General features: G+C 38.1%; 1 protein-coding gene across 4 annotated transcripts in view; it reads left to right on the top strand.

Annotated features, from left to right (window-relative positions):
- Positions 1-26,085, top strand: part of LOC128937025 (golgin subfamily B member 1-like) — a 34,420-nt gene that overhangs the window by 3,657 nt on the left and 4,678 nt on the right. For 2 of the 4 annotated variants that reach the window (XM_054276363.1, XM_054276361.1), the window contains exons 4-23: positions 566-712; positions 1,786-1,908; positions 2,485-2,652; positions 2,886-3,071; positions 3,343-3,465; positions 3,609-3,722; positions 3,835-4,156; positions 4,502-4,611; positions 4,995-5,112; positions 5,203-5,294; positions 5,762-5,912; positions 9,362-9,471; positions 10,269-10,392; positions 11,230-11,360; positions 12,523-12,632; positions 12,899-13,067; positions 13,478-13,582; positions 13,850-24,568; positions 24,972-25,123; positions 25,203-25,362. In XM_054276363.1, coding sequence (XP_054132338.1) covers positions 566-712; positions 1,786-1,908; positions 2,485-2,652; positions 2,886-3,071; positions 3,343-3,465; positions 3,609-3,722; positions 3,835-4,156; positions 4,502-4,611; positions 4,995-5,112; positions 5,203-5,294; positions 5,762-5,912; positions 9,362-9,471; positions 10,269-10,392; positions 11,230-11,360; positions 12,523-12,632; positions 12,899-13,067; positions 13,478-13,582; positions 13,850-24,568; positions 24,972-25,123; positions 25,203-25,362 — 13,434 coding nt within the window. Of the gene's footprint in view, positions 1-565; positions 713-1,785; positions 1,909-2,484; positions 2,653-2,885; positions 3,072-3,342; positions 3,466-3,608; positions 3,723-3,834; positions 4,157-4,501; positions 4,612-4,994; positions 5,113-5,202; positions 5,295-5,761; positions 5,913-9,361; positions 9,472-10,268; positions 10,393-11,229; positions 11,361-12,522; positions 12,633-12,898; positions 13,068-13,477; positions 13,583-13,849; positions 24,686-24,971; positions 25,124-25,202; positions 25,363-26,085 lie in introns of all 4 variants that reach the window. The other 2 variants (XM_054276360.1, XM_054276359.1) reach the window with 2 other exon arrangements.

Below are 26,085 nucleotides of genomic sequence, written 5' to 3'. Positions count from 1 at the left end.
CAGCCAAGTGTTAAAATACTGCATGTTTTAAAACTCATTGTATATTGAGTTCTCAAAAAAAAAAAAAAAAAAAAAGCTTTTACACTTTCATGAAGTTGTCTGTCTTTTTGCATTTTGTAATCTATTTTATATTTTTTAATGAAAAAATAATTGTATTTTTTATGACAAAATAATTCCTGGTTTTTTATGAAAAAACAATTCCTGTTTTTTATGAAAAAATAATTCTTGTTTTTTTATGATAAAATAATTCTTGTTTTTTTATGAAAAGATAATTCTTCTCATTAAAAAGTCAAGCCTAGAATTTGTATTGTTATGAAAAAAAATAGAGAAATTTATATAATAAGGTTTTGAATTCCATACAGTAATAATCACCGTGTGCAGAAAGTTTAGATAAAGAAGAGAATATTTAAAGAATGAAAATGAAACATTGGAATGTCTCTTCAGGGAAGATATTTTTTTTAATCACTTCAGATTTCTCCCTCTCTCATTTTTTTTTAATGGAAGAATTGAAGGAGGCAGTTGTCCGTGTAGCTAATTTAGTCTGTCCTGACTTTGATGTTTGTAGGAGGAGAAGGAATCTGCTGATGCCAAAATTTCCAAGCTGAAGCTGCAGAACAAAGCCAAGGTTGCATCATTAACCTCGCAGCTGGAAGAACTGAAGAAGCAGTTACCAGTGGCAGGAGGCTTAGAGGCCAAAGCAGAACCAAAAAAGGTAAGGTGTTCTCATATTTGGAAGCAGATACAATTTCCAGGGTGCTGTGGGCTGTTTTCCATGCTGGACTCAATGGGGAAATTCAAATTTTGAGCTGAGTCAGGTTAGGATCAAGGTAGGCTGAGTGGGTGCTGTCAGTTCATCTGTGTTTCTATTTAATTCTTTTATTTTTCAATAGAAATCCAGAAAATTGCACCTTCCCTTCAAATTGTTTTATTAAAAATTTCGCAATCCTTCATCCTATTAGCGCCTCTAAGTTTTGACACATGTAAATCAGGCAGATAAGTTTTGGAGAAAAAATAAAAACAAAACCTGTCTTGTTCCTTAGGAAATGTGTAACTCTCCTTACTAGCAAAATGTAAATTAAGTGCTGGAAAGGGACAGGTGTTTTACTGTTAACAAGAGAGTCTCAGATCTGTTTGGAGTAACACAGTTGTGCAAGTAGATTTGTATTTGTTCAGAGTAGGACATTATAGCTTCTAAAATAACTTTAGTGAGGCTTCAGTTTTTCAGGGAAATTTGTCCATTAAAGCTGTGCTGGAAGGGAAAGGTAACAATCAGTTTGTTACAGTCTCTAGTTTTCCATAAAAATGTGCAGTAACTATTCTTCTGATCTTTTTTTGGCTGACAAAACATGCTTTGCAATTGGTTTCTTGTAATGGCAGATAATTTCTGTAAAACAGCAATTACAGCTGGGGAAATTCTGACTAAAAACATGCTTAGGAATGGTTGAATTTACATTTTTCCCCCAGTAGTCCTGTTTTCCCTCTGATATGTATGGACTACACTTGCTAGATTATCTGAGTTTCAATTGCCAAAGAAAGTGAATCTCCTTCCTGCACATTCCAGTCCACTTTTTAGCAGTAATTATCATGAATAATTTAAATAAAAGACTTTTGTAAGCTTAATACAAATTCTGTGCCAGCTCCTACATGGAATATGAAATACAGAAGAGAACTGAAACAGGGTCTGTGAGTAAAGTCTGCTTTTTTCATCAGTATTATCAGACTAAGTAGAGGTACAGAATCCAGGAGTTACCTGTTTATGAAATACAAACCTTCCTGTTTTTGCAGGCATCAAAAGATGGAGACCAGGAAAATGCTGCAGCAAATCGAGGGAAAATATTAGTGCTGAGAAGGAGAATTGAAGAGCTGGAATCCCAGATCACACAAAAAAATGAAGAGTTACAGAAAAAGGTGGTGTTTTGTATGACATGACTTTTTACCTTTGTGGTGTAGGATTATGTTTGAATATGTTTATTTAAGTAGATATTTAATTCTGTGCTACTGAACAGCCATTCTGGGAGTTTTCTGTTGAGGAATTATGTTCCAGCCTCAGCAAGGGCAGTGGGAATTCTGTCATTGTGCCCTCAGTGAGCAGGGAATCCTGGATGAATGGAGAAGGATACATGGAGATGAGCTCTGTGGGTCAATGTTGTATTTAAATCTTGCATTTTGAACAAAAGTACTGCTTTGCTTCAGTTTTACTCATTGAAAAAATAATTCACAACAGGAGAAAATGTAGGCAAGGGCAGATTTCATGTTGTGGTGTTTTTTGGACATAACTTCCCTGGGGGTGGTGACAGGAATGGGAATGCTGCAGAGTTTGAGGGAAAAGTTCAGTAAATAATGATTACATTTCGAGCAGAACCAGTTGTACATCTGATTGTAATTTTTGGAGTACTGTAACTCAGGCAGCAAGGAAATGATGCAGACCATTCTGTGCTGGAGGTGGAAGCACAGAGCACAACCAATTCTGCCTTTTCACCCCAGGATGCTGAGCTGGAGGCGCAGCGCGGCCGTGGGGCTGACATGGATGCCATGCTGGCAGAGAAGGAGAAGAGGCTGGCTGAAAGGGATGCTTACATCAGGGATTTGCAGGTGGCCTGTGGATCCAGTGATGCTGCCAATGAAATATTCCTGCCCAATGAGGAACTGAAGGTATGTTATCAGCTCAGTTATAAAATCTCTGTAGAGCTTTCAAGGAACCAATGAATTTGATATGATATGTAGTCAGCCCTTGCTGAAATACAGTTAATTCACATGAATAAAAATTCTTTATTGACTATCTTAATTTATATATATTTACTTGCTTATTTTGTTCTTACCAGGGAGAGGCTTCATGATTGCTGTGTCATTTTTCTGCTAATTGTCTTTTGGTTTGCATTGTAAAGAACCAGCTGGCAGCTAAAGAGTCATCCCTGCAAAGCATGGAGATCCTGGTGCAGAACCTCACCAAGAAGGTGGGAGACAGTGAGGAAAAATGCAGCTTGTTCCAGGAGCAGATCGAGAGTCTGAAAAACGTTCAAAGCAAGGAAAGAGAGCATTTCCAAGGAAAAGAAGCTAAATACATAGAAAATGTAAGTAAATGCAGGATTCCAAAAGTTATATCCAGTTCTTGGGAAAAGTAGAATACAAGTGTTTGAGGAGGAGGATGCCATTTGGGCTTGGTTGTTAGAAACTTGCTAGGAGTGAACATAAGTGACTAATTAATGTATTTAATGTTACTGGAAGCAAAATTCAGACTTAATTTGGAATCCATTATCTTTCTGTACCTTTAGTTAGACAGTTCAGTGTGGTTTTACAATAGTTTGTTGGCTGGTTTCATATTTATTTTCTTTTTGGTTTTAGATACGTGTGTTTCAAAATATTATCCAGGAAAAGGAAAAGGAGCTGGAAGCACAGAGAGAAAAACATGAGCAGGAGCTTTTTAGATTAGCTGCTAAATCTGATGCAAGTGCTGACCTAGAACAGGTATGTTGCTCTGGAAACTCAGCAGCCTGAATTGGGAGTCATGTAATTACTAAACTCTGTGACACAGTTCAAGTGTCTGGTTGGGAGAATAAAAATAAGTCTTTTATAGATTGCTGGATTATTTAACTTTTTATTTTTGGTAGCTGCTAAAGGCTTTGAAACAGAAGCTCCATGAAAAGGAGGAAGTCATGCTGGGAAGGACACAGGTGATTGATGTCTTGCAAAAGGAGCTGGATGCCAAGGACCAGCAATTGAAGGTAAGAAGTGCCATAAGTAGGAATACAGATATAATGTTTGACAATGGTAGGAAAAATACTTTGCATTGAAATTATAAATGTTTTTTGTGCTGTTTTTTTTTTCTTTTAACAGGAGAATAATGAAAACCTGAAACGTCTTCTGTCTGAAAAAGAAAACCTCCAGTCTAAACTGGATGCTGAGAAACATGTAATGAGAGCCCAATTAAAAGACATGATGGAGAAACATGAGCTTGAAATGACAAAAGTTAAGGCGAAATACAATGCTGAACTGCATGAAATTCAAGAGAAACATGAAACTGAGCTGCAAGAGAAAGACCAGGCCCTGGTTCAGCTTCAGAAACAAGTGGCAGAGTTGAGTGCTGGTGGACAGAGTAATTCCAAAGAAGTCAAAGATCTGGAATCTATAACCAAAGAGAAAATGGAAGAATTGGAAGGTATCCTATTGAAACAATTGTCACTGACAGTGTTAAAGGTTTCTTTGCCCCATACTTCTGTGTGTTTTGAGCCAATTTCATACTTAGTGCAATTAGAACTACATGAAACTTGATGGAATGTTATTGCCACAGTAATTAAAGGGATCAAGCACTATAGTAATGAGGGTTAGAGGATTACCAAGATAATCACGAGCTGTAAATTTGTCACTGTGTCCAAGTCTTATGTTTTTCTGTAAATGCTGTTGTCTTGTGTGTGTAACTTCCAGTTGCTAAAGGAATTACACACAAGGTTTGTATTAATAATCTGTCTACAGTTTAAAATAATTCCTGCTTCTTGTTTCTTAGTCCAAGTGAAATTGAAAACAGAAGAGGCCAGCAAATCTGAAGCCAAGTTTTTGAAAATGAAGGCTTGGTCTAAATCAAGGATCAAACAGCTGGAGGATGAACTGAAAAATGTATGTGTAGCTTTGTGTTTAAGGCTCTGTGTCTTTCTTCAACTGCTGTGGTTGGAGTTTTGATTGGGAAAAAGTAAACTGTGGCATAAGTAGAATATTAAAATAGTTTACTTTAAGGTAAATTATTTTTAATGTTATTCAAACCTGAATTAAGGTATGAAAATAGAAGGGACATAAAGTGTTGATACAAGATGTAGTTTAAATAAAAAATAGTACAAATTATTTACCAGCATTCAGGAGTGAATTTGTTAGAGAGAGCTGCTGTATTGCACTTTAAATATTAGAAAAACAACTATTCTACATACTACTAAAGAATATGAAAAAAAAAGGACTTTGCTGTGATTTGCTGTATTTTAAACCTCCATAACTGTATTTTCTTTCAGTTTTCCTCAAAAAACAATGATGTATCTGCCTTAAGCAATCGTGTGTCAGAATTAGAAGTTGAAAATGAAGAACTACAGTCAAAACTTCAGTCATTGCATGAGATTGGAACTCAGAATGGTAAGAGAAAATCTTTTGCAGATGATCCAAAGTAAAGAGACAAAAATAAATTATTTGTGTCCTCATTAACCAAATTTGTTGTTTTTGTAGAAGAACTGCTGAAAAAGCTCGAGCTCTATGAAGAGCAGCAGAGGAAGCTGCAGGCTGATCTTGACCAAGTTACAAAGAGAGCAGCTTCACAGGTTGACTTGAAAATTGATTTGCATGAGTTATTGATTAATGGTGCTAATTAGACTTTGAAAAGTGTGTCAGCTGGATTTTGGAGCTGAGAATTAATTTATTGATAGATGGAATGTTCAGTTGGAGAACATGATGACAGGTTTTGAATTACTCAAAAAGATTGATTTCTACCTACTTTGCACAGACTTTAAATTACATTTTTCCAAGCAGTTTGCTGTTCATTTAGTTATGTTTAATGTGAGTCATCAAAGTGTGGCTGTTATTTTGTAGACAAAATATTCTTAATACTTTATGAATTCATGGGACTTGTTTTTCACATAATCCACAATATCTGCAATCTGCATTTACCAATTTCAAAGATTTTTATTTAAGTTAAATGATGAATTATGCTGGTTTGCCAACTTACAATGTATCTACATTTTCAGAGAGGTGTGGTAAATCTGTTTTAATACAGAATTTCTCTTGTTAGGCCAGTGAATCAGGTAGTGTGGATGAACTGCAGAGTCATCTCTTGGAATGGCAGGAAAACGTCCCAGAGTCAGAGGAGTCCCGGGATCAAGTCCGAGAAGAGAAATCTGCCATGGCCTTGAGAATGGCTCAGATTGAGGAGGAGAGAGAAGGTGAATTATTTTATTTCCAGGCCAACAATCCTGTTTTTATAGATCTGTGTGTGTCTGTTGTGCTTCAGAACAAATTGATAGCACACCACCATGACTCATTTCTGTAGTCATAAAATATGTATAGTTAGTGAAATTGCTGAAATTTGCAATTTCTGTTTTTTCCTGTTCCCTCGAGTTTGTTTTTCATATATTCATCTTGTTTTATATAATTTTTATTAAGTAGATGTGCTGTTTGTTTGCCATTTGAGCTGCTGCTTTGTAAGACTGCTTGACAGGCTTATTGTCTGCATATGATAAATTATAAAAATGATAAGAAAAATATATTTTATCAATGATAAATAGTTCCCCATTGAAATATTAAAACTGCCTGCATAGAGAACTGGTGAAAGTGTGGGGGACTATAGTCTTGGTTTGAATTAGAGGGATAAAGGTGGTGTTAAAGCAAAATATACCTGACATGGAGTTTCTCTTTAGGAAACTTCTCATTAATTCCGTTTAGGATATTTAGTGATCTGTTAGTAGGTGCCACTTGTATAGACCAGCTGAGTAATGCTCACTGGCAGTGGCTTGGAGGTGGTTAAAAATATCAAATAACCTACAGAAAATAGCATTTCAAGTAATGTCAAGCTTTAGAGCTTGCTAAATTATTAATTAATCAGCTGATGAGAAACTGAAGTAGCTTCTATTAAAACTTATGAAAGTCTGGTTAAATTTTAGATAGCTTTTACTGCTCTTCCCATGCCATCTGAACTAACTTGCCATTTTTGTCCCCCCTAGCATGGGGAATAATGGCAGGTTTTAATGCAGAGGACTTCCCATCAGAATTAATCCTGTTAGTTAATTTGAGCCTTCTCTTTTCAATCTGCAGCTGAATTGTTTTTCATTTCCATGATCCATTTGAAAGTTCAGTGTGTAAGCACAGAAATGTTTTAAGGATCACGTCTCTTCTGTTTGAAGGTTTTATGCTTTGCTATTGAAAGGGAATAATACCCCTCCATCAAATCTACCTGTTAGCACATCTGTGCTGGCCACAGAGCCACATGCAATATTAATAACACTTGTGAAATTTCCTCTGCCTCAGTCCAGGTTTAATTTTGCATTTTTTTTTCCCCTTGGGAGTAGCATGATCTTTCTGTTTCTTTTTTCCTGCCGTTCCACCTGGTGAGCCCTGAGCGTCCCTTCCCCCTCCACTCCTACCCTCACTGCGATCTGGGCAGCCAGGGAGAGCAGTTTCCCATCAGTTTTGTGCATGCAGGTTCCTGCAGCAACGGCCCCCTGCAATGTTCTGTTGCTGATTTCTCCTGCTCTTGCTTCTTGTGGAGGAAATTGCCAACAGTACCTTGCAAGGTTTGCCATTGATGGTTTGTGGATTTTAGCAATGTGTGTAACAACTTCTGGGTTTTAACTCGAGTTTCTCCTGCCTTGCACTACCTGTTTTCTTCTTTTATATTAATGAAATCATCTTCATTTTTTCACTCTAGTAACAGCTGACTCCATATTTATGTTTTATCTAGAGACAAATTTCTTGGCTTGCTACAAGTGGTTGTGACTAAGTAAGAATCAAATAAATTCTTAGTACTATCTGAAATTCAGTAGTATTAAAAAAAAATAATGTTCCATCCCATAAATTGCTGAACTTGCATGCATTAATATTAGCTGCCAATATTTTAAGCCATGTGTAAGCAATATGTAGCATCAGTAGTGACTCAGGGAAGTACAGACACATCACAATTTGTTATATGCAGTGCATATCTGAAAAAAGGTGTTCTGGGAAGTTTTTCAGGTTTTTATCTTAGATAATTGCAAATGAAAAGCTTCCTAAACTGCTGTAAAACATTAGAAAATGTATTTACTTACTAATTGTTCTTAAAGCAATGCTCAATTTAACTGGAAGTGTTTTATCACTTCTCTGAGTGTGCTAAATCATTCTAAAGCTCCAGTTTCTGTCCTTCCATTATTCTTTTGACAGTTGTAATTTCATTGTTTTTTTTCATCATCAGATACTTAGGAGCCTAAATATGTTGGGTTCCTATAGTACAATGTCAGAAGAGGGGTTAAATTTTTACCTGGAATAGATTTTATTCTTTGAACCCTTTAACTGGCAGTTCCTGTCAACAGAGGTTTAAGACCTGTGATCAAAATTTGGCATTTAATTTTACAGCCTTGAAAAAGTGTGTATAATGATAAAAAAATGTGTAAAATCTAGAAAATACACAAGGGTGTTTAAAACACATATGAACTGACAGTTTAAGAAGCCAAAGTTTAATTGAAATCAGAAGTATAATCCAATTTATCAATCCCACTTGAAAGGGGTCATTGTTTTCTTCTTTAGCTTTTTTCCCCACTGATCTTTTCTGACAAGACATTAGGGGTGTAATTTTGGAATATTACAGGAAGAATTTTAATCTAGCAAGTGCTACAGAATTGTGAGTTAAGGAAATCTATGGTGTAAGTAATCCTTGGCCAACTCAAATGAAAGGAAGGTATTTCTTGTAGGGCTGAATCTCCAAATCGTTCCTAGTGTTGACCTCACAGATGCATTTACATAAATTCTCTGAGTTTTGTGTGCTGTGAGGACAACTGTGGATTCATGTGGTTAAGCTGAAAGCCAGATTTGTAATTATTCAATTAAAATATGGAGCCACCTGTACTTGCCCTCCCTTTCCCTGGCTGTGCTGTTATGTCTGCTTTGCATGGAACGTGTTGTTTCCTAATCTTTACCCCAAATGTGTTTTGTTGTATCACAAAACAGATGGGAATGCACTTCAGATGACAAATAATTTCTAACAATGAACAGGATGCATACCTAAGATTTCATATTCTCAGTTTATTCAGTGTGTTTATTTACTAGTGATTCTGTATTTGTCCTTAAAAGAATGATGTTACTAATTTATGATAAGATGGTTTGATGCCAGTATAACATGTGCTTGTGACTTCCTCAAATGATCTGGCTTTAGAGCTTGTAGTAAAATTAAAGTTTTATAAAAATGGATGTGATTGTTGAGATTAAAAAGTCATCAGCTGAAAAAGCTGTGGTTTTTATCATACAAATTAGATGTATTTGAACCTGGTAAATTGAATTGAGATGTAATTTGGCATTTTAATTGATTGGCTTTCCTTCTTAGCATGGTATAACCTCACCCTTTCCACCCTCCTGTATAAAGTCTTCCTTTAGAGCTGATGAAGAAGTGAAGTTAGACTTTGATTTGCTTCTTCTTAGTGAGATACTCAGACTTTATGTTATGTTCTGCATAGCAATGTTGAGGGAAATCACAAGGTGAACACAGTGGATTTTAATCTTTAATCTTGTTCCTGTCAGTCATTTGTAGGGACTTCACCCTGTCCCTGGTCTCTCTTCATGTAGTAGTGTCTGATATAAATGTAAATGCTTTCCTGTGGCACAAAACTGATTGAGGATGACTGGTTCTTTCCTGGCTGCTCCGATCCAGCCATAGTCTCAGGGCAGCAGGAGCTGGAGGAGGAACTGGCCACAGTTCAAGGAGTGGGCAGGCTGCAGCAGGCAAGAAGAAAAGGCAGTCAGACCAGCAGGAAGCTGCAGGTAGGTTCAAAGAGATGTGAGTTTATTTTTACCTGTCTATTAACAAAACTGTGGAAAGTACTGTTATTCATGTGGTGCTTTAGTATTTAAAACATTAGTAGCTTAGGAACAGAGGTTGGAACTGAAAACATTGATAAGTTTAATGATTGTGTTCAGAGCTAGAAGATGAGAAATTCTCACACCTCTTACTCCTTTCCACTGAAAAATCACAAGGTTCTCCCTGGAGTAATTCCCATGCCTGAAGCCATGTGCATGCTTCAGATGTTAAGGCTGTTTTTAGCTTCTATAAAATCTTCACAAATCTTTTTGCTGGTGGGGCTTTACTGAATAATTAGTGCCACTTCATTCAGGTGGACTTCTAGGTAGGTGGTGGTGTACCTTGCATGAAAAAATGGTAACTTTTTTAAGAATTAGGATGTCATTGTCCCATTAACAGACTGTTGGAAGAAGATAATTAGTTAACTGATGCTTCAGAGGACTCAACTTCAGAAATCAGGGCACTAATTAAGATATCCAAACATTGTTATCCATTAGCTTCTCAGATAGCCAAGGGTGATTTTAAAGGCTTGCAGCTATGTTAAAGAACCTGTGAGAGACTTGGATTTTCTGGAAATAATATCTGGAAGCTGGGCAGGCCTCTCTAGTTCACAGCAATCCCACATACTTGCATTTAAGTGCCCGAATCAGTGCTGAGTTTTGGGATTTTGGATTGAAACTGTGGTTTTAGTAGCTGAATTATCTTACCCCTGCTTGCTTCCTTCTTTAAGTTAAGCTTCCTTCTCATGTTTTGTGTGTAGGAAGAATTCCCCTTCGATGGCAAACAATGCTTCCAAGAACTGAATGTCACCTTGGATAGCACTGACTCAGCTGAAGGAGAAAACATGGGAGGTTGGTGGCCAGAGTACCCTTCACCCAATGCAGGTGTGATAGCGACTAGACAGTTGATGAAAGCATGCACACAGCATCTGCATTTTGTGTCTATTTTTGTTTTCAAATTCAGCTAACAGCCCATTTGTGGTGTATTCTAATCTTTGTTGGATTTTTTTGGCTTGTGTTTTCTTCCTTTTCGTTTCCAAGCATGTGCGTGCTGGATGAACTGCCTAGTTCTGGCTCACAAGTATAGCATCAATATGGCTGAGCACTGGAATTGGATGAGCTTTGATGCCCATCAGATATCCCATGTGGCAAGATCGTGTGTTTCTTTTAAGTTATGAGTTGCTCCTGTGAATGTGTTTCCAGTTTATATCACAGTTATGTTGCAAACCAGAATTCCGTTCCATTGCTGCTTAATTTAAAAATACAATTCTCAGTTTTTAATGCTGATGATTTTATATTAATGGTAAAGATTGCAAATACATCTTATTGTTAAGATGGAATGGGCTCGCTTACAAATTGTCAGTCCAGACCAGTTTATTAATAATTACTTAAGGTGTGATCCTGCAAGCACCTGATCAACTTGTGGTTAATGTAACGTGAGCCACACTACTGGCTGAGCCACAACAGTGGTGGCTCAATATTTGAATATTTCTGCTAGGTCCTGAGTTCATGAGCTCTGCAACTTATTTTGGTTTTCCAACTGTTAAGGGTACTTTTGCCATCTAGATTTTGGGGATGTAGAGCCTCAGGCATTTCCACTAGAAAATAGGTGAGATTTGTTTGTGCCCAACATTGATGAGAACTTTGAATAAAGCCATTTCTAGACTTTGGGAATTTTGGTGGACTTCTCTTGAAAGAATTTTCCTTCTTTGACCTGAGTAGGTTTACGGAGTGTGGTTGATGAGCTGGAATTGGAAAGAAACCAACTGCAGGAACAAATACTTTTTCTGGAAGAGCGTTGTCAGGATTTGGAAGACAGATTTCAGCTTCAAGGTAGAATGGAGGCTCTCCAGGTGAGCTTTGGAGTTGTGTAACCCTGATAATACAAGAGAATCATTTTGAGTTTATGTTCTTTATATCACAGCCTACAGTAAGCTAAACTCATTAATTGGCAGCTGACAAAAAATGGCTGAAACCAAATTTACACTCATTAATTATGTTCTCAGAGAGTTTGCACATCCTGTATTATGCTTTGAGGCTGAAGCCTGTTGCTTTTGTTCAGCATGTGGAGAATTATGATTAGGATTAAGCTTTATTTGTTCTAGAAACTTAGTAAAAAGACAACATGATTTTCATAATTCTTTGTGAGGCCTTTGCCAGAAGGGCCACAATTAGGTTTGGTTATGACTCATTTGAATTTCCCACTCCTTATATCGCTTAAGTTTCTTTTCTGTAAGAGTGTATTAAATTTTTAGATTTTTTTACATTTAATTTTTTATATATATGTACACATTTTTAGAGAAGAAACTGCTTATATAAAAATGATCCATAATTTTATATAAATAAATACACATGCAATCTAAACTCTACATATGATTTAGACAGTTATATTTTAAAACCATTCACTGAAGGCCCCACAAAGAACAGTAGAGTTCTTTTAAAAGGAAAAGTTATTTTTAGTACTGCCTGACTGACAAATTACTGTGGTAATTTGGGAACCATATTTTCACTTAAGTGACACAAGTGATCTTGTACTCAGTCTCTTGGTGCATTACTCATAGTTCTTTATCTGTTAAGTTGCACGTGTATAAAAAAGAATGTGTGGTTTTAAGGTGAGAGACAAGCTTACGTGAATTATTGAGACTCTTTAACAAAGCCTTTCAATACAGGTAACGTTTGGTGTAGAGGAAGAAGGGCAGCTGTTGAGGGCAGTGCAGGTGTGTTCTGTCTCCTCCAAAATGCTACCTTCTGTTCATGAATGGTGACAAGTTTGCCACGTTTGTCCTACTTGCTGTTGATTCTGGATGTGTTTTGCTTTTGGTTGTTGGTTGCTGTTGTACGATTTTTTTTTTCTTTTCTTTTGGTGGTTTTATTTTTGAGTTGGTGCAGTGGATCTGACTAGAGTAGGAGAGATTTGTGCTGTGTTTGAAACCTCCAAAAGGCTGTGTGAACAAAGTGAAGCTCTCTCATGCTTCTCTGGGTGTGATAATGCTCTTCATCATTGCTTTTTTGCAGAATGAAAATGAGCGTTTGCAAACTCAGCTCACCCAATTGCGCAACCAACAAATGCGAGATGTGGAAAAGCATCAGATTCTGATCTCTGGCTTGAATGAGCAGCTTAAAGGGTAAAACCAGGGTTCTTTACAACACCACACACCATTGGCTTTCTCTGCTTTAAACTTCAAATTCTAGTTAGGCATACAGTCTCTCGAAACCCTTGAAAAAACAATTACTTGGCTCATGTTTCTGTTTGCAGTTGTGTTATTTTTGTACTTCGAAGTTTAAGTGGACAGTGTAAAAATAATGGTTCTCTTAGTTTGAGGTTAGTAAGTTTAGAAAACTTAATGCAAGCTTTGTTTTCAAAATGTCTAAATATCTATTTTCTTTTCAGATTGAGTGACAGAAATAGTTTGCTTGAAAATTCACTTGGAGAAAGAGAACAAAAACTGGCAAGCACAACAGAAAAGCTGGAACAAGTTGAAACTTTGAGGAAACAGCTTCAAGAAAAGGATATTCTGAACAAAGAGCTCGGGGAGAAGTTTGTGCATGTTGAGCAAAAAGTAAGCTAAAATTATAGTTACTATTTCACTTATTAGAATTGACGAGCTTTAACCATAACTTTCAATTTGTGTCCCAACAGAATGATTGCTGTTTTCCCAGTCTGAAAGTTTGTACTTTGTCTTTACAATTTTGTTTATTTAGTTAAGTTTTTTAAGTGATTTAATTTTGTAAGTAAGTACAATTAAGTAAGTTATTTAATTTTGTTCATTCTTAAAGCTTGGTGTAAGGATTTCTTAGACCCAACCCAGCTTTGCATGAAAATATTTACATTTTAGTGGGGTGATAAGTTTTTGGTTATGAATTTAAAAGTATAAACTTCACTGTTGTGTAAACTCAATACTATAACTGGTAACATCACAATTTTAATAGAATTCTATGTATTTCTATCACGTGAACTTTTAATACTAAGCTGAATGAAGCCTTAAAGAAATGCAGTCTGTATGAAGTGGAGAACGTTGAGCAGAAAGCAGCCATCAGTGATCTCACAGAAAGAGTCGCTACACTGAAAGAAAAGGTAATTTATAACAATAATATAAGAGAAGAAATTCTGTGTTCATTTTTCATGGCCCATTTAAGTGTCAGCAAAAGTGACAGCATGAGCTGCTTTAAATTTCATACACTGAGCTTTCTGTTTGCTAAAACAGTCTGAAGAAGAACATCTTGTGACTTTACATTGGGTACAGGCTGATTGCCTCAAATGCTTGTCCTACGTGTGGGGTGTAGCTTCTTCCTTTAACAGGTCTTTGGAGTATTCTTGTAACATTATTTTCTTGCTGTTTAGACTTTGAAACAAGACAGTGTGGTGGAGTCCATGCAGCTGGACCTGGACCAGACAAATGAAGAGCTTGACAAGTTGAATTCAAGCCATTTGGAGGAGAGGTCTCAACTCATTCAAGATCTGCAGAAACGTGAAAGAGAAATTGATAATCTGAAAGAAGCACTGTCAGAAAAAGACAAGGAGATGTCTGTCCTGTCTCTGAACATGACAGAATATTCTGAGCAGGTTATGATCCTGAAGCATCAAGTGCAATGCAAAGAGGAGGAGATGCGAGGTTTGGAAGAGGCTTTATCAAAGGCTGAAAGGGAAATGCATTTGCTGAAGGAAGTACAGACAGCTGATGTGAGAGATGCCAGTGTGAAGATGTCTGCCCTTTCTGAGCAGAGTGAGGCCATGAGAGTGGAGCTGGAGAGAGCTAGAGCTGAGAATGAAGCTAAAACCAAAGAAAATGAGGAGTTAATCAGGCAGGGCACTGAGAACAGTGTGACAATTAAGGATCTCCGCTCCGAAATCAAGGCCAACAGTGTTGCGTACCATAACAAGATCACGGAGTGTGAGTCACAAATTGCTCTGCTGAAAGAGCAAATTACTAAATCATCTGAAAAGCTGCAAGAAACAGAGGCTAAACAAAGAAAAGAAATGGAACATTTGAAATCTCAGCTTGAGGAAAACAATGCTTTGAAGGAAAAATGGAACTGTTTGCTTAAAGAGGAAGAAAGCAAAGCACAGACATTGGAAAATGAGTTAAAGTCAATTAAAGATTCATACAACAAACTGGTTTTGGAAAATACTAGAAAAGATGAAGAGTTGGCTGAATTATCCAGAAAGCTCACAGAACATACTGATCATAAGGAAACAGCTGAAAAAGAGTTGCAAGAGAAACAAGAGCTCATTGTTTCATTAGAGCAGAAACTTGGGGCTTTGGAGAAACAGAATGAAGAGACTAAACTTAAATTAATTGGGGATCTGAAAGCCAAAGAGACGTGTTGCCAAGAACTTAATGACCAATTAAATGAAATGCATAAACAAATTAAAAAATGGGAGATAGAGACACAGGAGAAAGCTTCAGCTAATAACCAATTGCAGGCAGATCTTGAAGGGAAACAAGAAAAATTGGCAGAGCAAATAAAAGCAAATGAATATCTGAAAAAAAGTATAGGTACAATGGAAAATGAAAAGGAACAGCTAATCAGAAAAAATGAGAATTTGTCCAAACTCCTGGATGTACAAGAGTGTGAGTTGTTAAAGAAAATCCAGGCTGTGACAGAATTGGAGAACAAGTTATCTGTTAGCACTGCTGAGTACGAAAAAACTCTTTCAGTACTAAATTGTGATAAAAACGCTCTGGCAAAAGAGATTGAACAACTGTCAGTAGTTGCCAAGCAAAAGGAAAGTTCAGTTGCAGAACAGCTGGGGGAGAAAACAAAGGAATGTAATGTGCTGGCTGAGCAGTTGTCTGAAAGCAAGGAACAGACCCAACAGTTGCATGAACAAGTGCAATCACTGCTCATTCAGCTGAAGGAGGTTAGAGATGAAGAAATAAAAAAAGAAGAAATGTTAAATAATAAATTATCTGAATGCAGTGGTCTAATCCAGGAGCTCAGCCATAGCAAGGAAAAGAATTTGCTTCTGCAGGAACAAATTCAAAGCATAACTTTGGATTTTGAAACTGCAAACAAGTCTCTAGAAGAGAAAAATCTTCAAAATGATTCATTGCATAAGGAAATGGAGGAGAGTAAGCTTTGTGTTGTAGAATTGCAGGATGAAATAAAAAATCTTAAAGATGAAAGGATTAAATTAACTCAGTTGGTAGAGGAAAGAGACCTGGCTGTGAAAAGTCAGGGTTCAGAACTTGAGAAGTTTCAGAGGCAAATATTTGAAAAAATAGAAGAAAATACAGGGTTAAATAATCAGCTACAACTATTAAGCAAAGAAATGGAGGTGCTTAGGCATGAAAAGGAGGACTTTTCAAGGTTATTGAATGAGAAGTCACATGAATGTAAATGTCTCCAGTCTGAAGTTGCTTCAGCAAGGCACCAAGCAGAAACGTCAGCTCTAGAAAATAAAAAATTGAAAGCAGACATAGAGACAATTAGTGTTACAGTAAACAAAAAGTCAGAGGAAGTAGCTGCTTTATCTTCACATCTGTCCCAACAAAGTCATAGTATTTTAGATTTGAAGGACCAAATTGACAGCCTGGTTATGGAGAAAGAAAACTTAAAAATTACCTTTGAGGAAAAAGAAAGTCTCCTTTCTGAAAAGGAGGCTTTGATTAAGGAAATGAAAGACAAAGTGGCAGGAGAAGAGCGATACGTGGAATTCATTGCAGATCTCCAGCACCAAATACAAACCCTGAACTTTGAAGCTGAGGAGCTCAGACACACAATGCAGGCAAAAGAAAATGAATTTAAGAGGCAAGCCCAAGAATTTAAGTTACTAAAAGATAAATCTGAAGAATCTGATGTACTTAGGGTTCAACTGTCTGAGAATATGGAGGTTATTTCTAACCTTCAAAGTCAGCTTAAAAACATGACAGAACAAGCATCCCAGTTGAATGACTCCATTGCAAAGAAAGATGCATCTTTGAAAGAAAAGGTGGATGAATGCCTTGGTTTAAAAGCACAGCTTTCTGCCCTACAGGATTCTTGTGTTGTGCAAGAGAAGCAGTTACAGATTTTAGCCTCTGAAGCAGAACAGCTAAAAGTACTTGTTTCAGAAAAAGAATCAGCCATCAACAGTATTTCAACATTCAGTGAGAATTTAAAGATGCAGCTTCAAGAGAAAGAGGCTGAGTGTGGTGTCTTAAAGAAACAGATGGTGGATCTGCAGGAAATGAAAGAGAATTTCCAAAAAGAAATAGAGCATCAGAAGAATGTAATAATTGAGATGGATCAGTCCTTATCAGAAAAGGAATCATCTCTTACAGAAAACAAAAGTCTCCTCGAAACTCTGACGGAGAAAGCAAAAAAAGATGAAGAGAAGACGCATTTAATTTCTCAACTCCAAAGTCAGGTCCATGAACTTACACAAGAACTACAAAACTCTAAAGAGCTAGTCCATGAGAAAGAAAATGCCTTTTTGTCTCTTCAGGAGAAAATTGCAGCACAGTACGACCAGAGAACAGAGTTAAACGTTGCTCTTGGGCACAAAGATGAAGTTATTGCTGGACTGCTTAATTCCTTAAAGGAAAAAGATGCCAGTGTACAGTTGGCAGAGGGCAATGTTAATGCTCTTTCTAGTGAGATTGATGTTCTCAGATCCAAATTAGAAGAAAGTGGAACAGCCATGAAAAACCTCAGTGAGGAATTTCAGGAAAAGAACAGGAAGCTTGATAACCATCAGAAAAAAATTGATTCTTTGACTGTTGAGCTTGACTCTCTTAAAAATGAGCACCAAAAAGCGCTAGACCAAATAAATACCCGGGAACAAGAACTCCAGCAGAAAGACTTGGCTGTGGAGTCTCTGCGTGTGACGTGCACTGAACAGGCTGAGAAACTGGAATGTTTGAAGTTGGAGTTCAACAACTTAAATTCCAAATCATCTCAAGACTGCCATGACAACACGCTTTTAATAAATAGTCTGAAGTCTCAAGTGGAGTCTTTAGAGAAAGAAAAAAAAATGTTGCAAGATGATGTTGGTAAACTGATGGCTGAAAACACACAACTTACTGCATCTCAGACTGATTTGCAAAAGAAATTGGAAGAACTCCGGGAAATCCATGAAAAACTACAAACCAGTGAGAATTATTCAAGGATGCAGATAGATGCTGTCAAACTCCAGATGAAGACTGAAAAAGAGAAGTTACAGATGCAGGTTAGTGTGAAGGGTGAAGAACTTTCTAATTTAGAACTTAAATGTCAAACTCTAGAACAGAGTCTGCTTGAGTCAGAAAACAAATGGGTGACAGATCTTGACAGGGCAAATTCACAAAATAATGATCTTACTGAGCAATTGAGCAGTTTAGAAAGTGAAATGAAATCAAAAGATAGCGAAATCCAGTCTTTGCAGCAAGAGCTGGATCTTATAAAAGAGCAATTAACTCAGAGCTTATCTCCATTACTTAGTAGTAGGCTTTTAAGTAAAGAAGAGAAGACACAAATGTCAGATTCTGAACTGCAGCCAACTGATAGTAAAACTCAGTTGGAAAAATTCTCCACTCTGGTAACTGCTATTCTGAGCAAAGAAGCAGAAGGAGAAAGTTTGCAACTGGCACTTCTAGAAAAACAGAAAGAAATAGACAGCATGAAAGATGAATTAAGAAGTATGGAGTCGCTTGAGAAGCAGAAGGAGGTGCTGCAGAGTGACATGGAAAAGATGAAGGGCAAATACATGTCTGAAATGGAATGTCTGTCAAAAGAAATGGTCTCACTCAAGGAGACAGTAGGCAAACAAGAGTGTCTCCTGAAAGAAAGGGAGGAGTCTTTGGCAGAAATAAATAAGCAGCTGAAATTTCTTCAGGACAAGATGAATAAATCAGAAGAAATGGTAAGAACTAGTCAAGAAAAGCTGCAGGCTGAAGGTAAAAAAGTAGCAAATCTCCTTGAAGAAATGGGGGAAAAAGATCACCTCATCGAAAACTTAACATCCCAGGTCAATCAGCAGAAGGATTTAATTTCTGGTCTAAGCCAGCAAATGAAAGAAAAAGACTCTTCTGTTACCCAGGTCATGGAATCATTGTCTAATGAAATGCTGAATTTTTCTGAAGAGAGGAGTACGTTAAATGCCAAACTTGAAGACCTTGAAGCTGTTCATAATAGTTCAGTGGCAGAGCTAAACCGAGTATTGCAGGAACTTGGAGATTGTAAAAAAGAACTGGAACATAACCGGGTTATGTTAAGCAGTAGAGAAGCTGAGGTTAAAGATTTAATTAATGAAAACGAGGAGATGAAGTGTAATCTTGAGAAAATGGGAAAGGAAAAAGAGAATCTGAAAAAGAAGCTTCAAGCAGCATTGATAGTAAGAAGAGATCTGATGCAAAAAGTTGGGAAATTAGAAAAGAGTGGACAGGAAGAAATAGAAAAAGAGCAGAAAAAAGCAGAGGACCTATTGAAGCAAGTTAATGAGTTAACAGACAAACTGAAACTAATTGAAGGACAAAATAATGATTTTGAGTCTCATCTTGAAACTTTGAAACAGCAGCTTGTAGAAAAAGATGCCAAGATAAGTGATCTGACCAAAACCTTATCTTCAAGAGCATCCTATTTAGAGGAACTTCAGCACAATATTGCAGAACTGAATGATGTCATAGCTGAAAAACAAAATGTTTGTGAGCAGAACCTAAAATCTTTAGGGGAGAAGGACTCTATGCTTGCTCATCTGCAATCTATGCTTGATGGAAGAGCAAGGGCATATCAAGAGGAATGTTCTCAGTTGCTCTTGACTCTTGAAGAGGTGAAGTCTGAACTTAAAAAGAAGGAAGAATTGTTGAAAGATTCCAGTTTAGAAGAGCCTCGTTCAGGTGTTGGAGATGGGAATGAGTGTCTGAATCCCAGCAATGACGTTAATGCCATGAATCAATTACAAAAAGAAAAAGAAGCCTTACAGAGGGAGCTTTTGTTTGTGAAAGAAGATATGAAAAAATTCCAGCAAGAAAGGGAGGAGCACGTGAAACTGGCAGCAGATTTTGATGATCAAAAAACCCACCTTGAGCAGCTCAGGCAAGAGCATAAAGCACTCTGGGAAGTTCTCCAAACAAAAAGTAAAGAGCTGGGCTTTAACCAGTTAGAATGGAAGGAGCTGATTCCTTCCAAGGCACTGCTGGGAGAAGAGCAAGCTGACCCAAGGAGTCTGGAATCAGACAAACCAAGAAACAAGGTTCACATTGCATCCTTGAAAGGGTCAGAAAACACAGTCACTTCGGTGCCAAGTGAAAACATTGAGCTAAAAGAACTAAGAAGTGATTATGCAAAACTTCAGGAGGAAACAGAGATGTTAAGGAAAGAGCTGAGAAAAATATTGTTTGAATTTGGTGATGATAAAGAAGAAACCGATAGCTTAAAGTCTTTGAGACAGGAGGAGCAATGTCAGGGCAGCTTGTTGGAGGGCATAAAGCATCTGCAGAAAAAGCTGAAAGCACATCAGACTGAAACTGTAGAGCTCAAGGCAGTGCTTGAACATGTGAATGATGAGAAAAAAGCACTTATTAAAAAAAGTGAAGAGGATTACAGGATGAGCCAGGAGGAACTGCAGAGGTCACGAATTGAAGCTAAGCAGGAGGTTGCAGGAAAGAATGAGGAAATAGAAACACTGAGATGTTCACTTACAGATTTAAAAGAGAAACTTGGTCTGGAAAAAGAATTATTAAACAAAGCCATAAAGGAGGGCCAGGAAGAAGCCCACCATTACAAAACAGCCTTTGAAGACATGAAGAGTGAAAAAGAGGAACTTCTCAGCTCTTTGGAAAAGTCCAATTTGGAACTAATTAAGATGAAAAAGGAGGTGGAACATTTCAGTGAAGAAAACAAAAATCTTGTGGCAGAGCTGTGCTTGCTGCGTGAGAAGGCTGAGATGAGTAAACCTGTGGTGTTGGGCAAAGAGCTTAAGGAAGAAAATGGGACTGAAAAGGAATTGGGAGACGTTGGTTCAGAAAGTAATTCCCTTCAAGAGAATTTGGAAAGAAAAGTCACCTCTCTTCAACTATCAGAGGCCGATTACTCTGGGAAAACTAAACCGAGGGAAGCAACAGAATGTGAAATCCAGAAACAAATGCAAACAATGGAGGAGCCACTGGCAAAACCTGCAGATTTAAATGATTCCAAGGCCCAAGAGCAAAGAGCTGTAACAGAAGATAGATCCAGAGAGCGCCTCCAAAGGAAATTACAGGCAGCTTTAATATCACGTAAAGAAGCCCTGAGAGAAAATAAATCTCTAAAGGAGCAGATTGATCAGCTGATGTTGGAAAGAGAAGAGCTAATGAACAAGACAGGAATGCTGGAGCACTTGTTAGAGCTTGGCAGAGAAAAGCAGAGTTCAAGTGCTGTGGCTCCGATGTCCGGAGAGGAGAGCCTTGCTTCGGAAAATGCAAGGCTGCTGACCGAAAATGAAAACCTCACTGCAGCATGTGAAAGTCTGAAATCCACCATGGAGTCCATAGTTCAGGAAAAAGAGGCCTTTTCTTTCCAATTAAATACCTTAAAAGATTCTCAGACAGTTGAATTGACAGGATGGAAGGCTAAACACAGTGAATTAAAGCAGGAGTATGAATCGCTTCTTCAGGCGTATGAGAATATCAGTAGTAAAGTGGCAGATATGAGGCAAGTCATTGATGTCAGTAGGAAAGAGAAGCAAGAGGCTGTTCAAAGACTCAGGGAAGGACAGTCTGAAAAGGAGGCTCTGCAGAAGCATTTAGAAAATCTCCTTGATGAAAATGAAGTTATTAAGAACCAGCTGAAACAACTTGGTGAATCCAAGAAGATGGAGGTGGAGGAGTTACAGAGCAAAGCAGAAAGGCAGATCCGTGAGCAGGAGGCCAGGATGCAGGAACACCAGGATCATCTGTGTGAGCTCACTGAGCAGAACCATCAGCTGATGGAGGAGAATGAGCAGCTGAAACAAACCTCTGAAAACCTAAAGCAGGCTTTAGAGAAAACTCAGAATGAGAATGATGTCCTTCATAATAACATCACCGTAACCAAAGCTGCACTGGGAGAGCTACAGGTTCAAATGGAAATGTACCAAAATGATACGCAATCCAAAATCAGTGATGCATTATGTGAGAATGAATCGCTGTTAAAGGACATTAATGTGTTAAAGAATAAACTCTCTGAAAAAGAACAAGCTGTGCTTGTCCTAGAACAAGAAAGAGAATTAATTTCAGAAAAAGCACAAGAAACTGAGAAATCTTTGCTGCACAAAACTCATTGTCTAACAAAGCTGGACACGGAATTTAAAAGTCTAACACAAGAAATTGTTAGTCTAAATGAAAAAGTTAAGATTTTAGAGGATGACAAATGCCTGTTACAGGAAGAATTAGAAAATGTACAAGAAAGTTCTTACAAAGTAAAGAGTGAGAGAGAATTTCTTGAGACAGAATTGCTTAATCATGTGAAAAAAGTTGATCATCTTACCGATAGGATGAAATCAGCACAGGCACAGAATAACTTGCTGTTACAGCAGCTGGAAGAGTTAAAGGCAGAAAAATCGAATGCGGTTAGAGAAAAGGAAGAGCAGCAGCTCCATCTTGTAAAGATATTTGAGGAAAAGGTGAAAAGTGCTCAGAGGGATAATAATGGGACTAAAAACAAAACAAAAGAATTGCAAGAACTCTTAAAGGAGAAACAGCAAGAGATCAACCAATTGCAAAAGGATTCCGTAAAGTTCCAGGAGCTGATCCTGGATTTGGAAAGATCTGTGAAATTGTCACAGTCAAAAAATGAAAAATTTGAAAAGGACTTAAGTAATGCATCAGAAAAGCTGGCAGAATCAAATGATGAAATACTTCATCTCAAGGGAAAGCTTACTGCACAGATGAACCTGTTGGATCAATCAAAAAGGGAAGTGGACAGGCTTAAAGATGAGAATCTAAACTGGAGGAAAGAACTTCAGAAGAAGGGAGATGAACTGCAGCTTCAAAAGAGAGGATACGAGAGAGAATTGGAATTTCATCTCCAGCAGCTGAAATTGCTTCACAAAAGTGAAATTTCGAGCCTGGAGGAAAGACACAGTGCACTCCAGAGAGAAAAGGATCGGGTGATGGGTGAGGTCCAGGGATTGCAGGAGGAGGTCAGCACCAAGGACTCTCAGAACAAGCAGCTGCAGGCAGAGCTGAACGCAGCTCTGGCACGCCTGGCTGCTTTCACAAAGTGCATGTCCTCCCTCCAGGATGACAGGGACAGGGTCATCACCGAGATGAAAACCTGGGAAATGCAGTTCAAAGAGGCCATCCAAAACAAGGAGAAACAGCTGGAAGACAGTAACAAGAGAATAGCAGCCTTGCAAGATGAATTGAAAGATAAAATTACTCAGATTCAAGAACTAAATATCAAATACTCTGTGGTAGAGGAAACAAAGGATGAACTGTACTTGAGGCAAAAATCTGTTGATATGCAGCGCTATGAAGAGCTCTGCAGGATAAAGGAAGAAAATACCTTCTTTTTTAACAGACAGCAAGAGCTGGAGAGTGTTCTTCAGTCCAAAGAAGAAGCTTTGCAAGCACTCCTGAAAGAAAATAATTCTCTAAATCATCTCATAGAGAATAGTAAGAGTGCAGGAAGAGAGATAAAAGCTCTGGAAAGTAATTTTACGAGACAGGAGCAAGAATTGCAAGAGCTTCTAGCAGAGAAGGAAAAAATGAATGCTGAATTGCAAAAGCAGATCACCATTTCTGAGCAAATGAAGGTCATGCTAAATAATAAAGACAAAGAAATTTCCTTACTCATTTCTTCAAAAGGAGATGAAATTTCAGACTATCTGATTCAGGTACAGACTCAACATAGGAATCAGATCAAAGAGTATGAACTTCAGGTAAGGTCTCTGCAGGTGGAGAGACAGCAAGCTGAGGAGTCCTGTCAGAGATTGGGAAACGAGCTGAGAAATCTCCAGGTGAAAGCAGAAAAAGCAGGTCAGGAGAAGGCTGTGATTGCCAGTGAAATAGATGCCTTTAAAAAATCCATGTCATCTCTCCAGAATGACAGGGATGATCTTTTTACTAGATACAAGGAGCTGGAACATCTTCACCAGGATGTCTTAAACCAGAGGGACAGTCTCCTGCTTGGCAGTGCAAGTGAGACTAATTCTTTGAAACAGGAGTTAAGGGTCCTCCTCAATCGGATTGATGATCTGCATTCTGAAAATGCAATGCTGAGTGCACAGCTGATAAAATACAGGGAAGATCTAAACCAGGTGTTATCTCTGAAAGACCATCAGCTGAAGGACTTACTTAAGCAGAAATTGGAGTGTATTAAAAGCCTTGAGCATGAAAAATATGATCTTCAAAAACAACTAAAAGAGATGCAGCTTTCCACTGAACTGCAGAAGGAGGCTGCTGTGACTTTGGAACAAGAGAATAAAAAATTGGCATCTAAAGTAAGTGATTTAGAATCTCTAATTGCATCACTAAACAAAGAGAAACTTGTTTCTGAGTCTGGAGAGAAGCTGCTAAGTAGTGAGAGTATTCAGAAAAAAGAATCCAATGGGCAGCATGGAGGAAAGCTTCAGAAAAAGGTTCAGGAGCTCCATAAATCCAGAGGCAGAAATGCAGATGAGGAATACAGTGGGACTCTTTTGACACTTGAGGATGGAGATAAACCTGATGCTTCTGCAGAGAAGATGCTGCTTGAAGTTCAGTCTCAAAACAGGGAGTTGAGATCCCAAAATGAGGCCTTTGGGAAGGCAATGACTGCTCTGCAGAACGACAGAGATCGAATCATAGAGGACTTCAAAGTTCTTCAGAGCAAATACACCTCTGAGCTCAAGACAGAAAGAAAAAAAGGAGATGAACTTGCAGCTGAATTGGAGGGATTTAAATCCCATCTCATTAGTATCCTCAAAGAAAACTCTCTGGTGCATGGGGCTGGCCTTGATGCTGCAGGCCAGGTTAGCCTTGCCCAGGTGGCTGATGACTTTGGAAGTGTCTGCAGGACTTTGGTCACTCGGGAGCTGGAGGTGAGCAGGCTCTCAGCTGAGTGTGGGAGTTATGCCCAGCAGATGGAAGCGTTTGCCAAGGCCATGGCCAGTCTCCAGGATGACAGAGACAAATTGCTGCAGGAGCTCAGCCATCAGAAGGTAACTTCTGAAGCTCACCAGGGCACAGCTTCGTTTCCCATTGATTGCAGCAGCATCAATGAGAAAAACACTGTTAAAAATAGTTTGGATGTGCCTCAGAACAATGGGGAAACTTTGGTAAGTTGTAAGTAGCCACATGGCTCTGTGATTTATTTTATTCTTTGTGCAGAAAATGCTCAGAGGCATGTTGGATTCTGGAGTTTAACTTTGTGGATTGTGTGAGTGCTAAGCTAGCACTGTGTGTCCAGAGAAGGTGTGTTTACAGTTTTGGGAGTTAAGGTAATTAATCTGTTAAACAAAGCAAATAGGGAAAGCCTTCATCTATAATTAGAATTTTACTTCTAATCAAACTTCATCCATGTAGTTTTCATTCCAGTTCACTAATGATGTTTATTAAACCTAGGCTAAAGAAGGAGCCAACCTTGCAGCTGTTGAAATATCCAAACTGAAGACCAAGGTTGATGATCTGGAGAAGGCTTTGCATCAGACAAAAGCCTTCCAGGCAGAAACCGAGAGAGAGATCACATCATACCAGAACGAGCTGGCTGGACTAAGGTATAACAGTGCAGCTTTATCCTCTTCATTGATTTGTATAGAATATAGAATTATTTAACATCTGGTGTTTTATGTTCAGAATGGAAAAGAACCTGCTTCTCTCTGAGTCCCAGGCACTGAGGAATCAGTGTCAGATCACGGTGGCTGAGAAGGACCGGCAGATTGCAGAGCTCCAGAGGCTGCAGCAGGACATGAGTGGGAAGAAGGCACTCCCTGCTGGCAGCACTTACCCAGTCAAGGTAACAACATGGAATGTAGCAGGAGTGTAAAGTGGAAGGTAGCAGCTTATTGTCTGAAATTTGCAGCCTGCTTCTCCAAAGAGCAGTCTATAGTAGTCCTGTAAATTATTGTCTTAAATTGGTTAAATCCAGAATATAAAAGGAAGAAGTTGAAAAAAATTAAATGAGTTTATTTCTTTCAGGTTTATTATGGCTATAACCCATTTTCAGGGACAGGCTTTTTAAGAGGATTAAAGAGTTGGTGGTTTACATGGACAGCAGGTTTCACAGTTTGTATAGTTGATGCAGAGAGATTAATGAAGTTAATGAAGTTCTTTTTCAGAGCCTAAATCCATGTTACTGCAGATTGGACTAGGACTAACTGGGGGAGAAAGGGGAATGGAAGTGTTCTTGTCCTTCCCCTGAAGCAGCTGGAGCTGGCTTCTGCCAGGAACAAAATCCTGGGTTTGGAAAGGCAGCAGCTGACACCCAGGCTGGCAAATGCTGTTTTGTAGACTGTCATGAAGGATTCAAGCAAAGTGCTATTTTAGAATAGTATTCTTATTTACCTTTTCTGTGCCAAATGAAGGAAGCAGTATTCATTTTAATTTCATTAAAACCAGCATTTTAGTTGAAGTTTGTATGCTGTTCATTTTCTGTGATTACAATCATGAGTAAGAGCTATTGGCCAGTAATGTCTGTGGGTAATGGAGTATTTTATGTGGTAAAAACCTTTTATTTCAT

Source organism: Melozone crissalis, unplaced genomic scaffold (genome assembly GCF_028551555.1).
Source record: "Melozone crissalis strain CALT ecotype California unplaced genomic scaffold, PUWL_Pcris_2 ptg000018l_1, whole genome shotgun sequence".
Lineage (NCBI taxonomy): Eukaryota > Metazoa > Chordata > Aves > Passeriformes > Passerellidae > Melozone > Melozone crissalis.
This window is presented reverse-complemented; position numbering and strand designations above follow the sequence as displayed.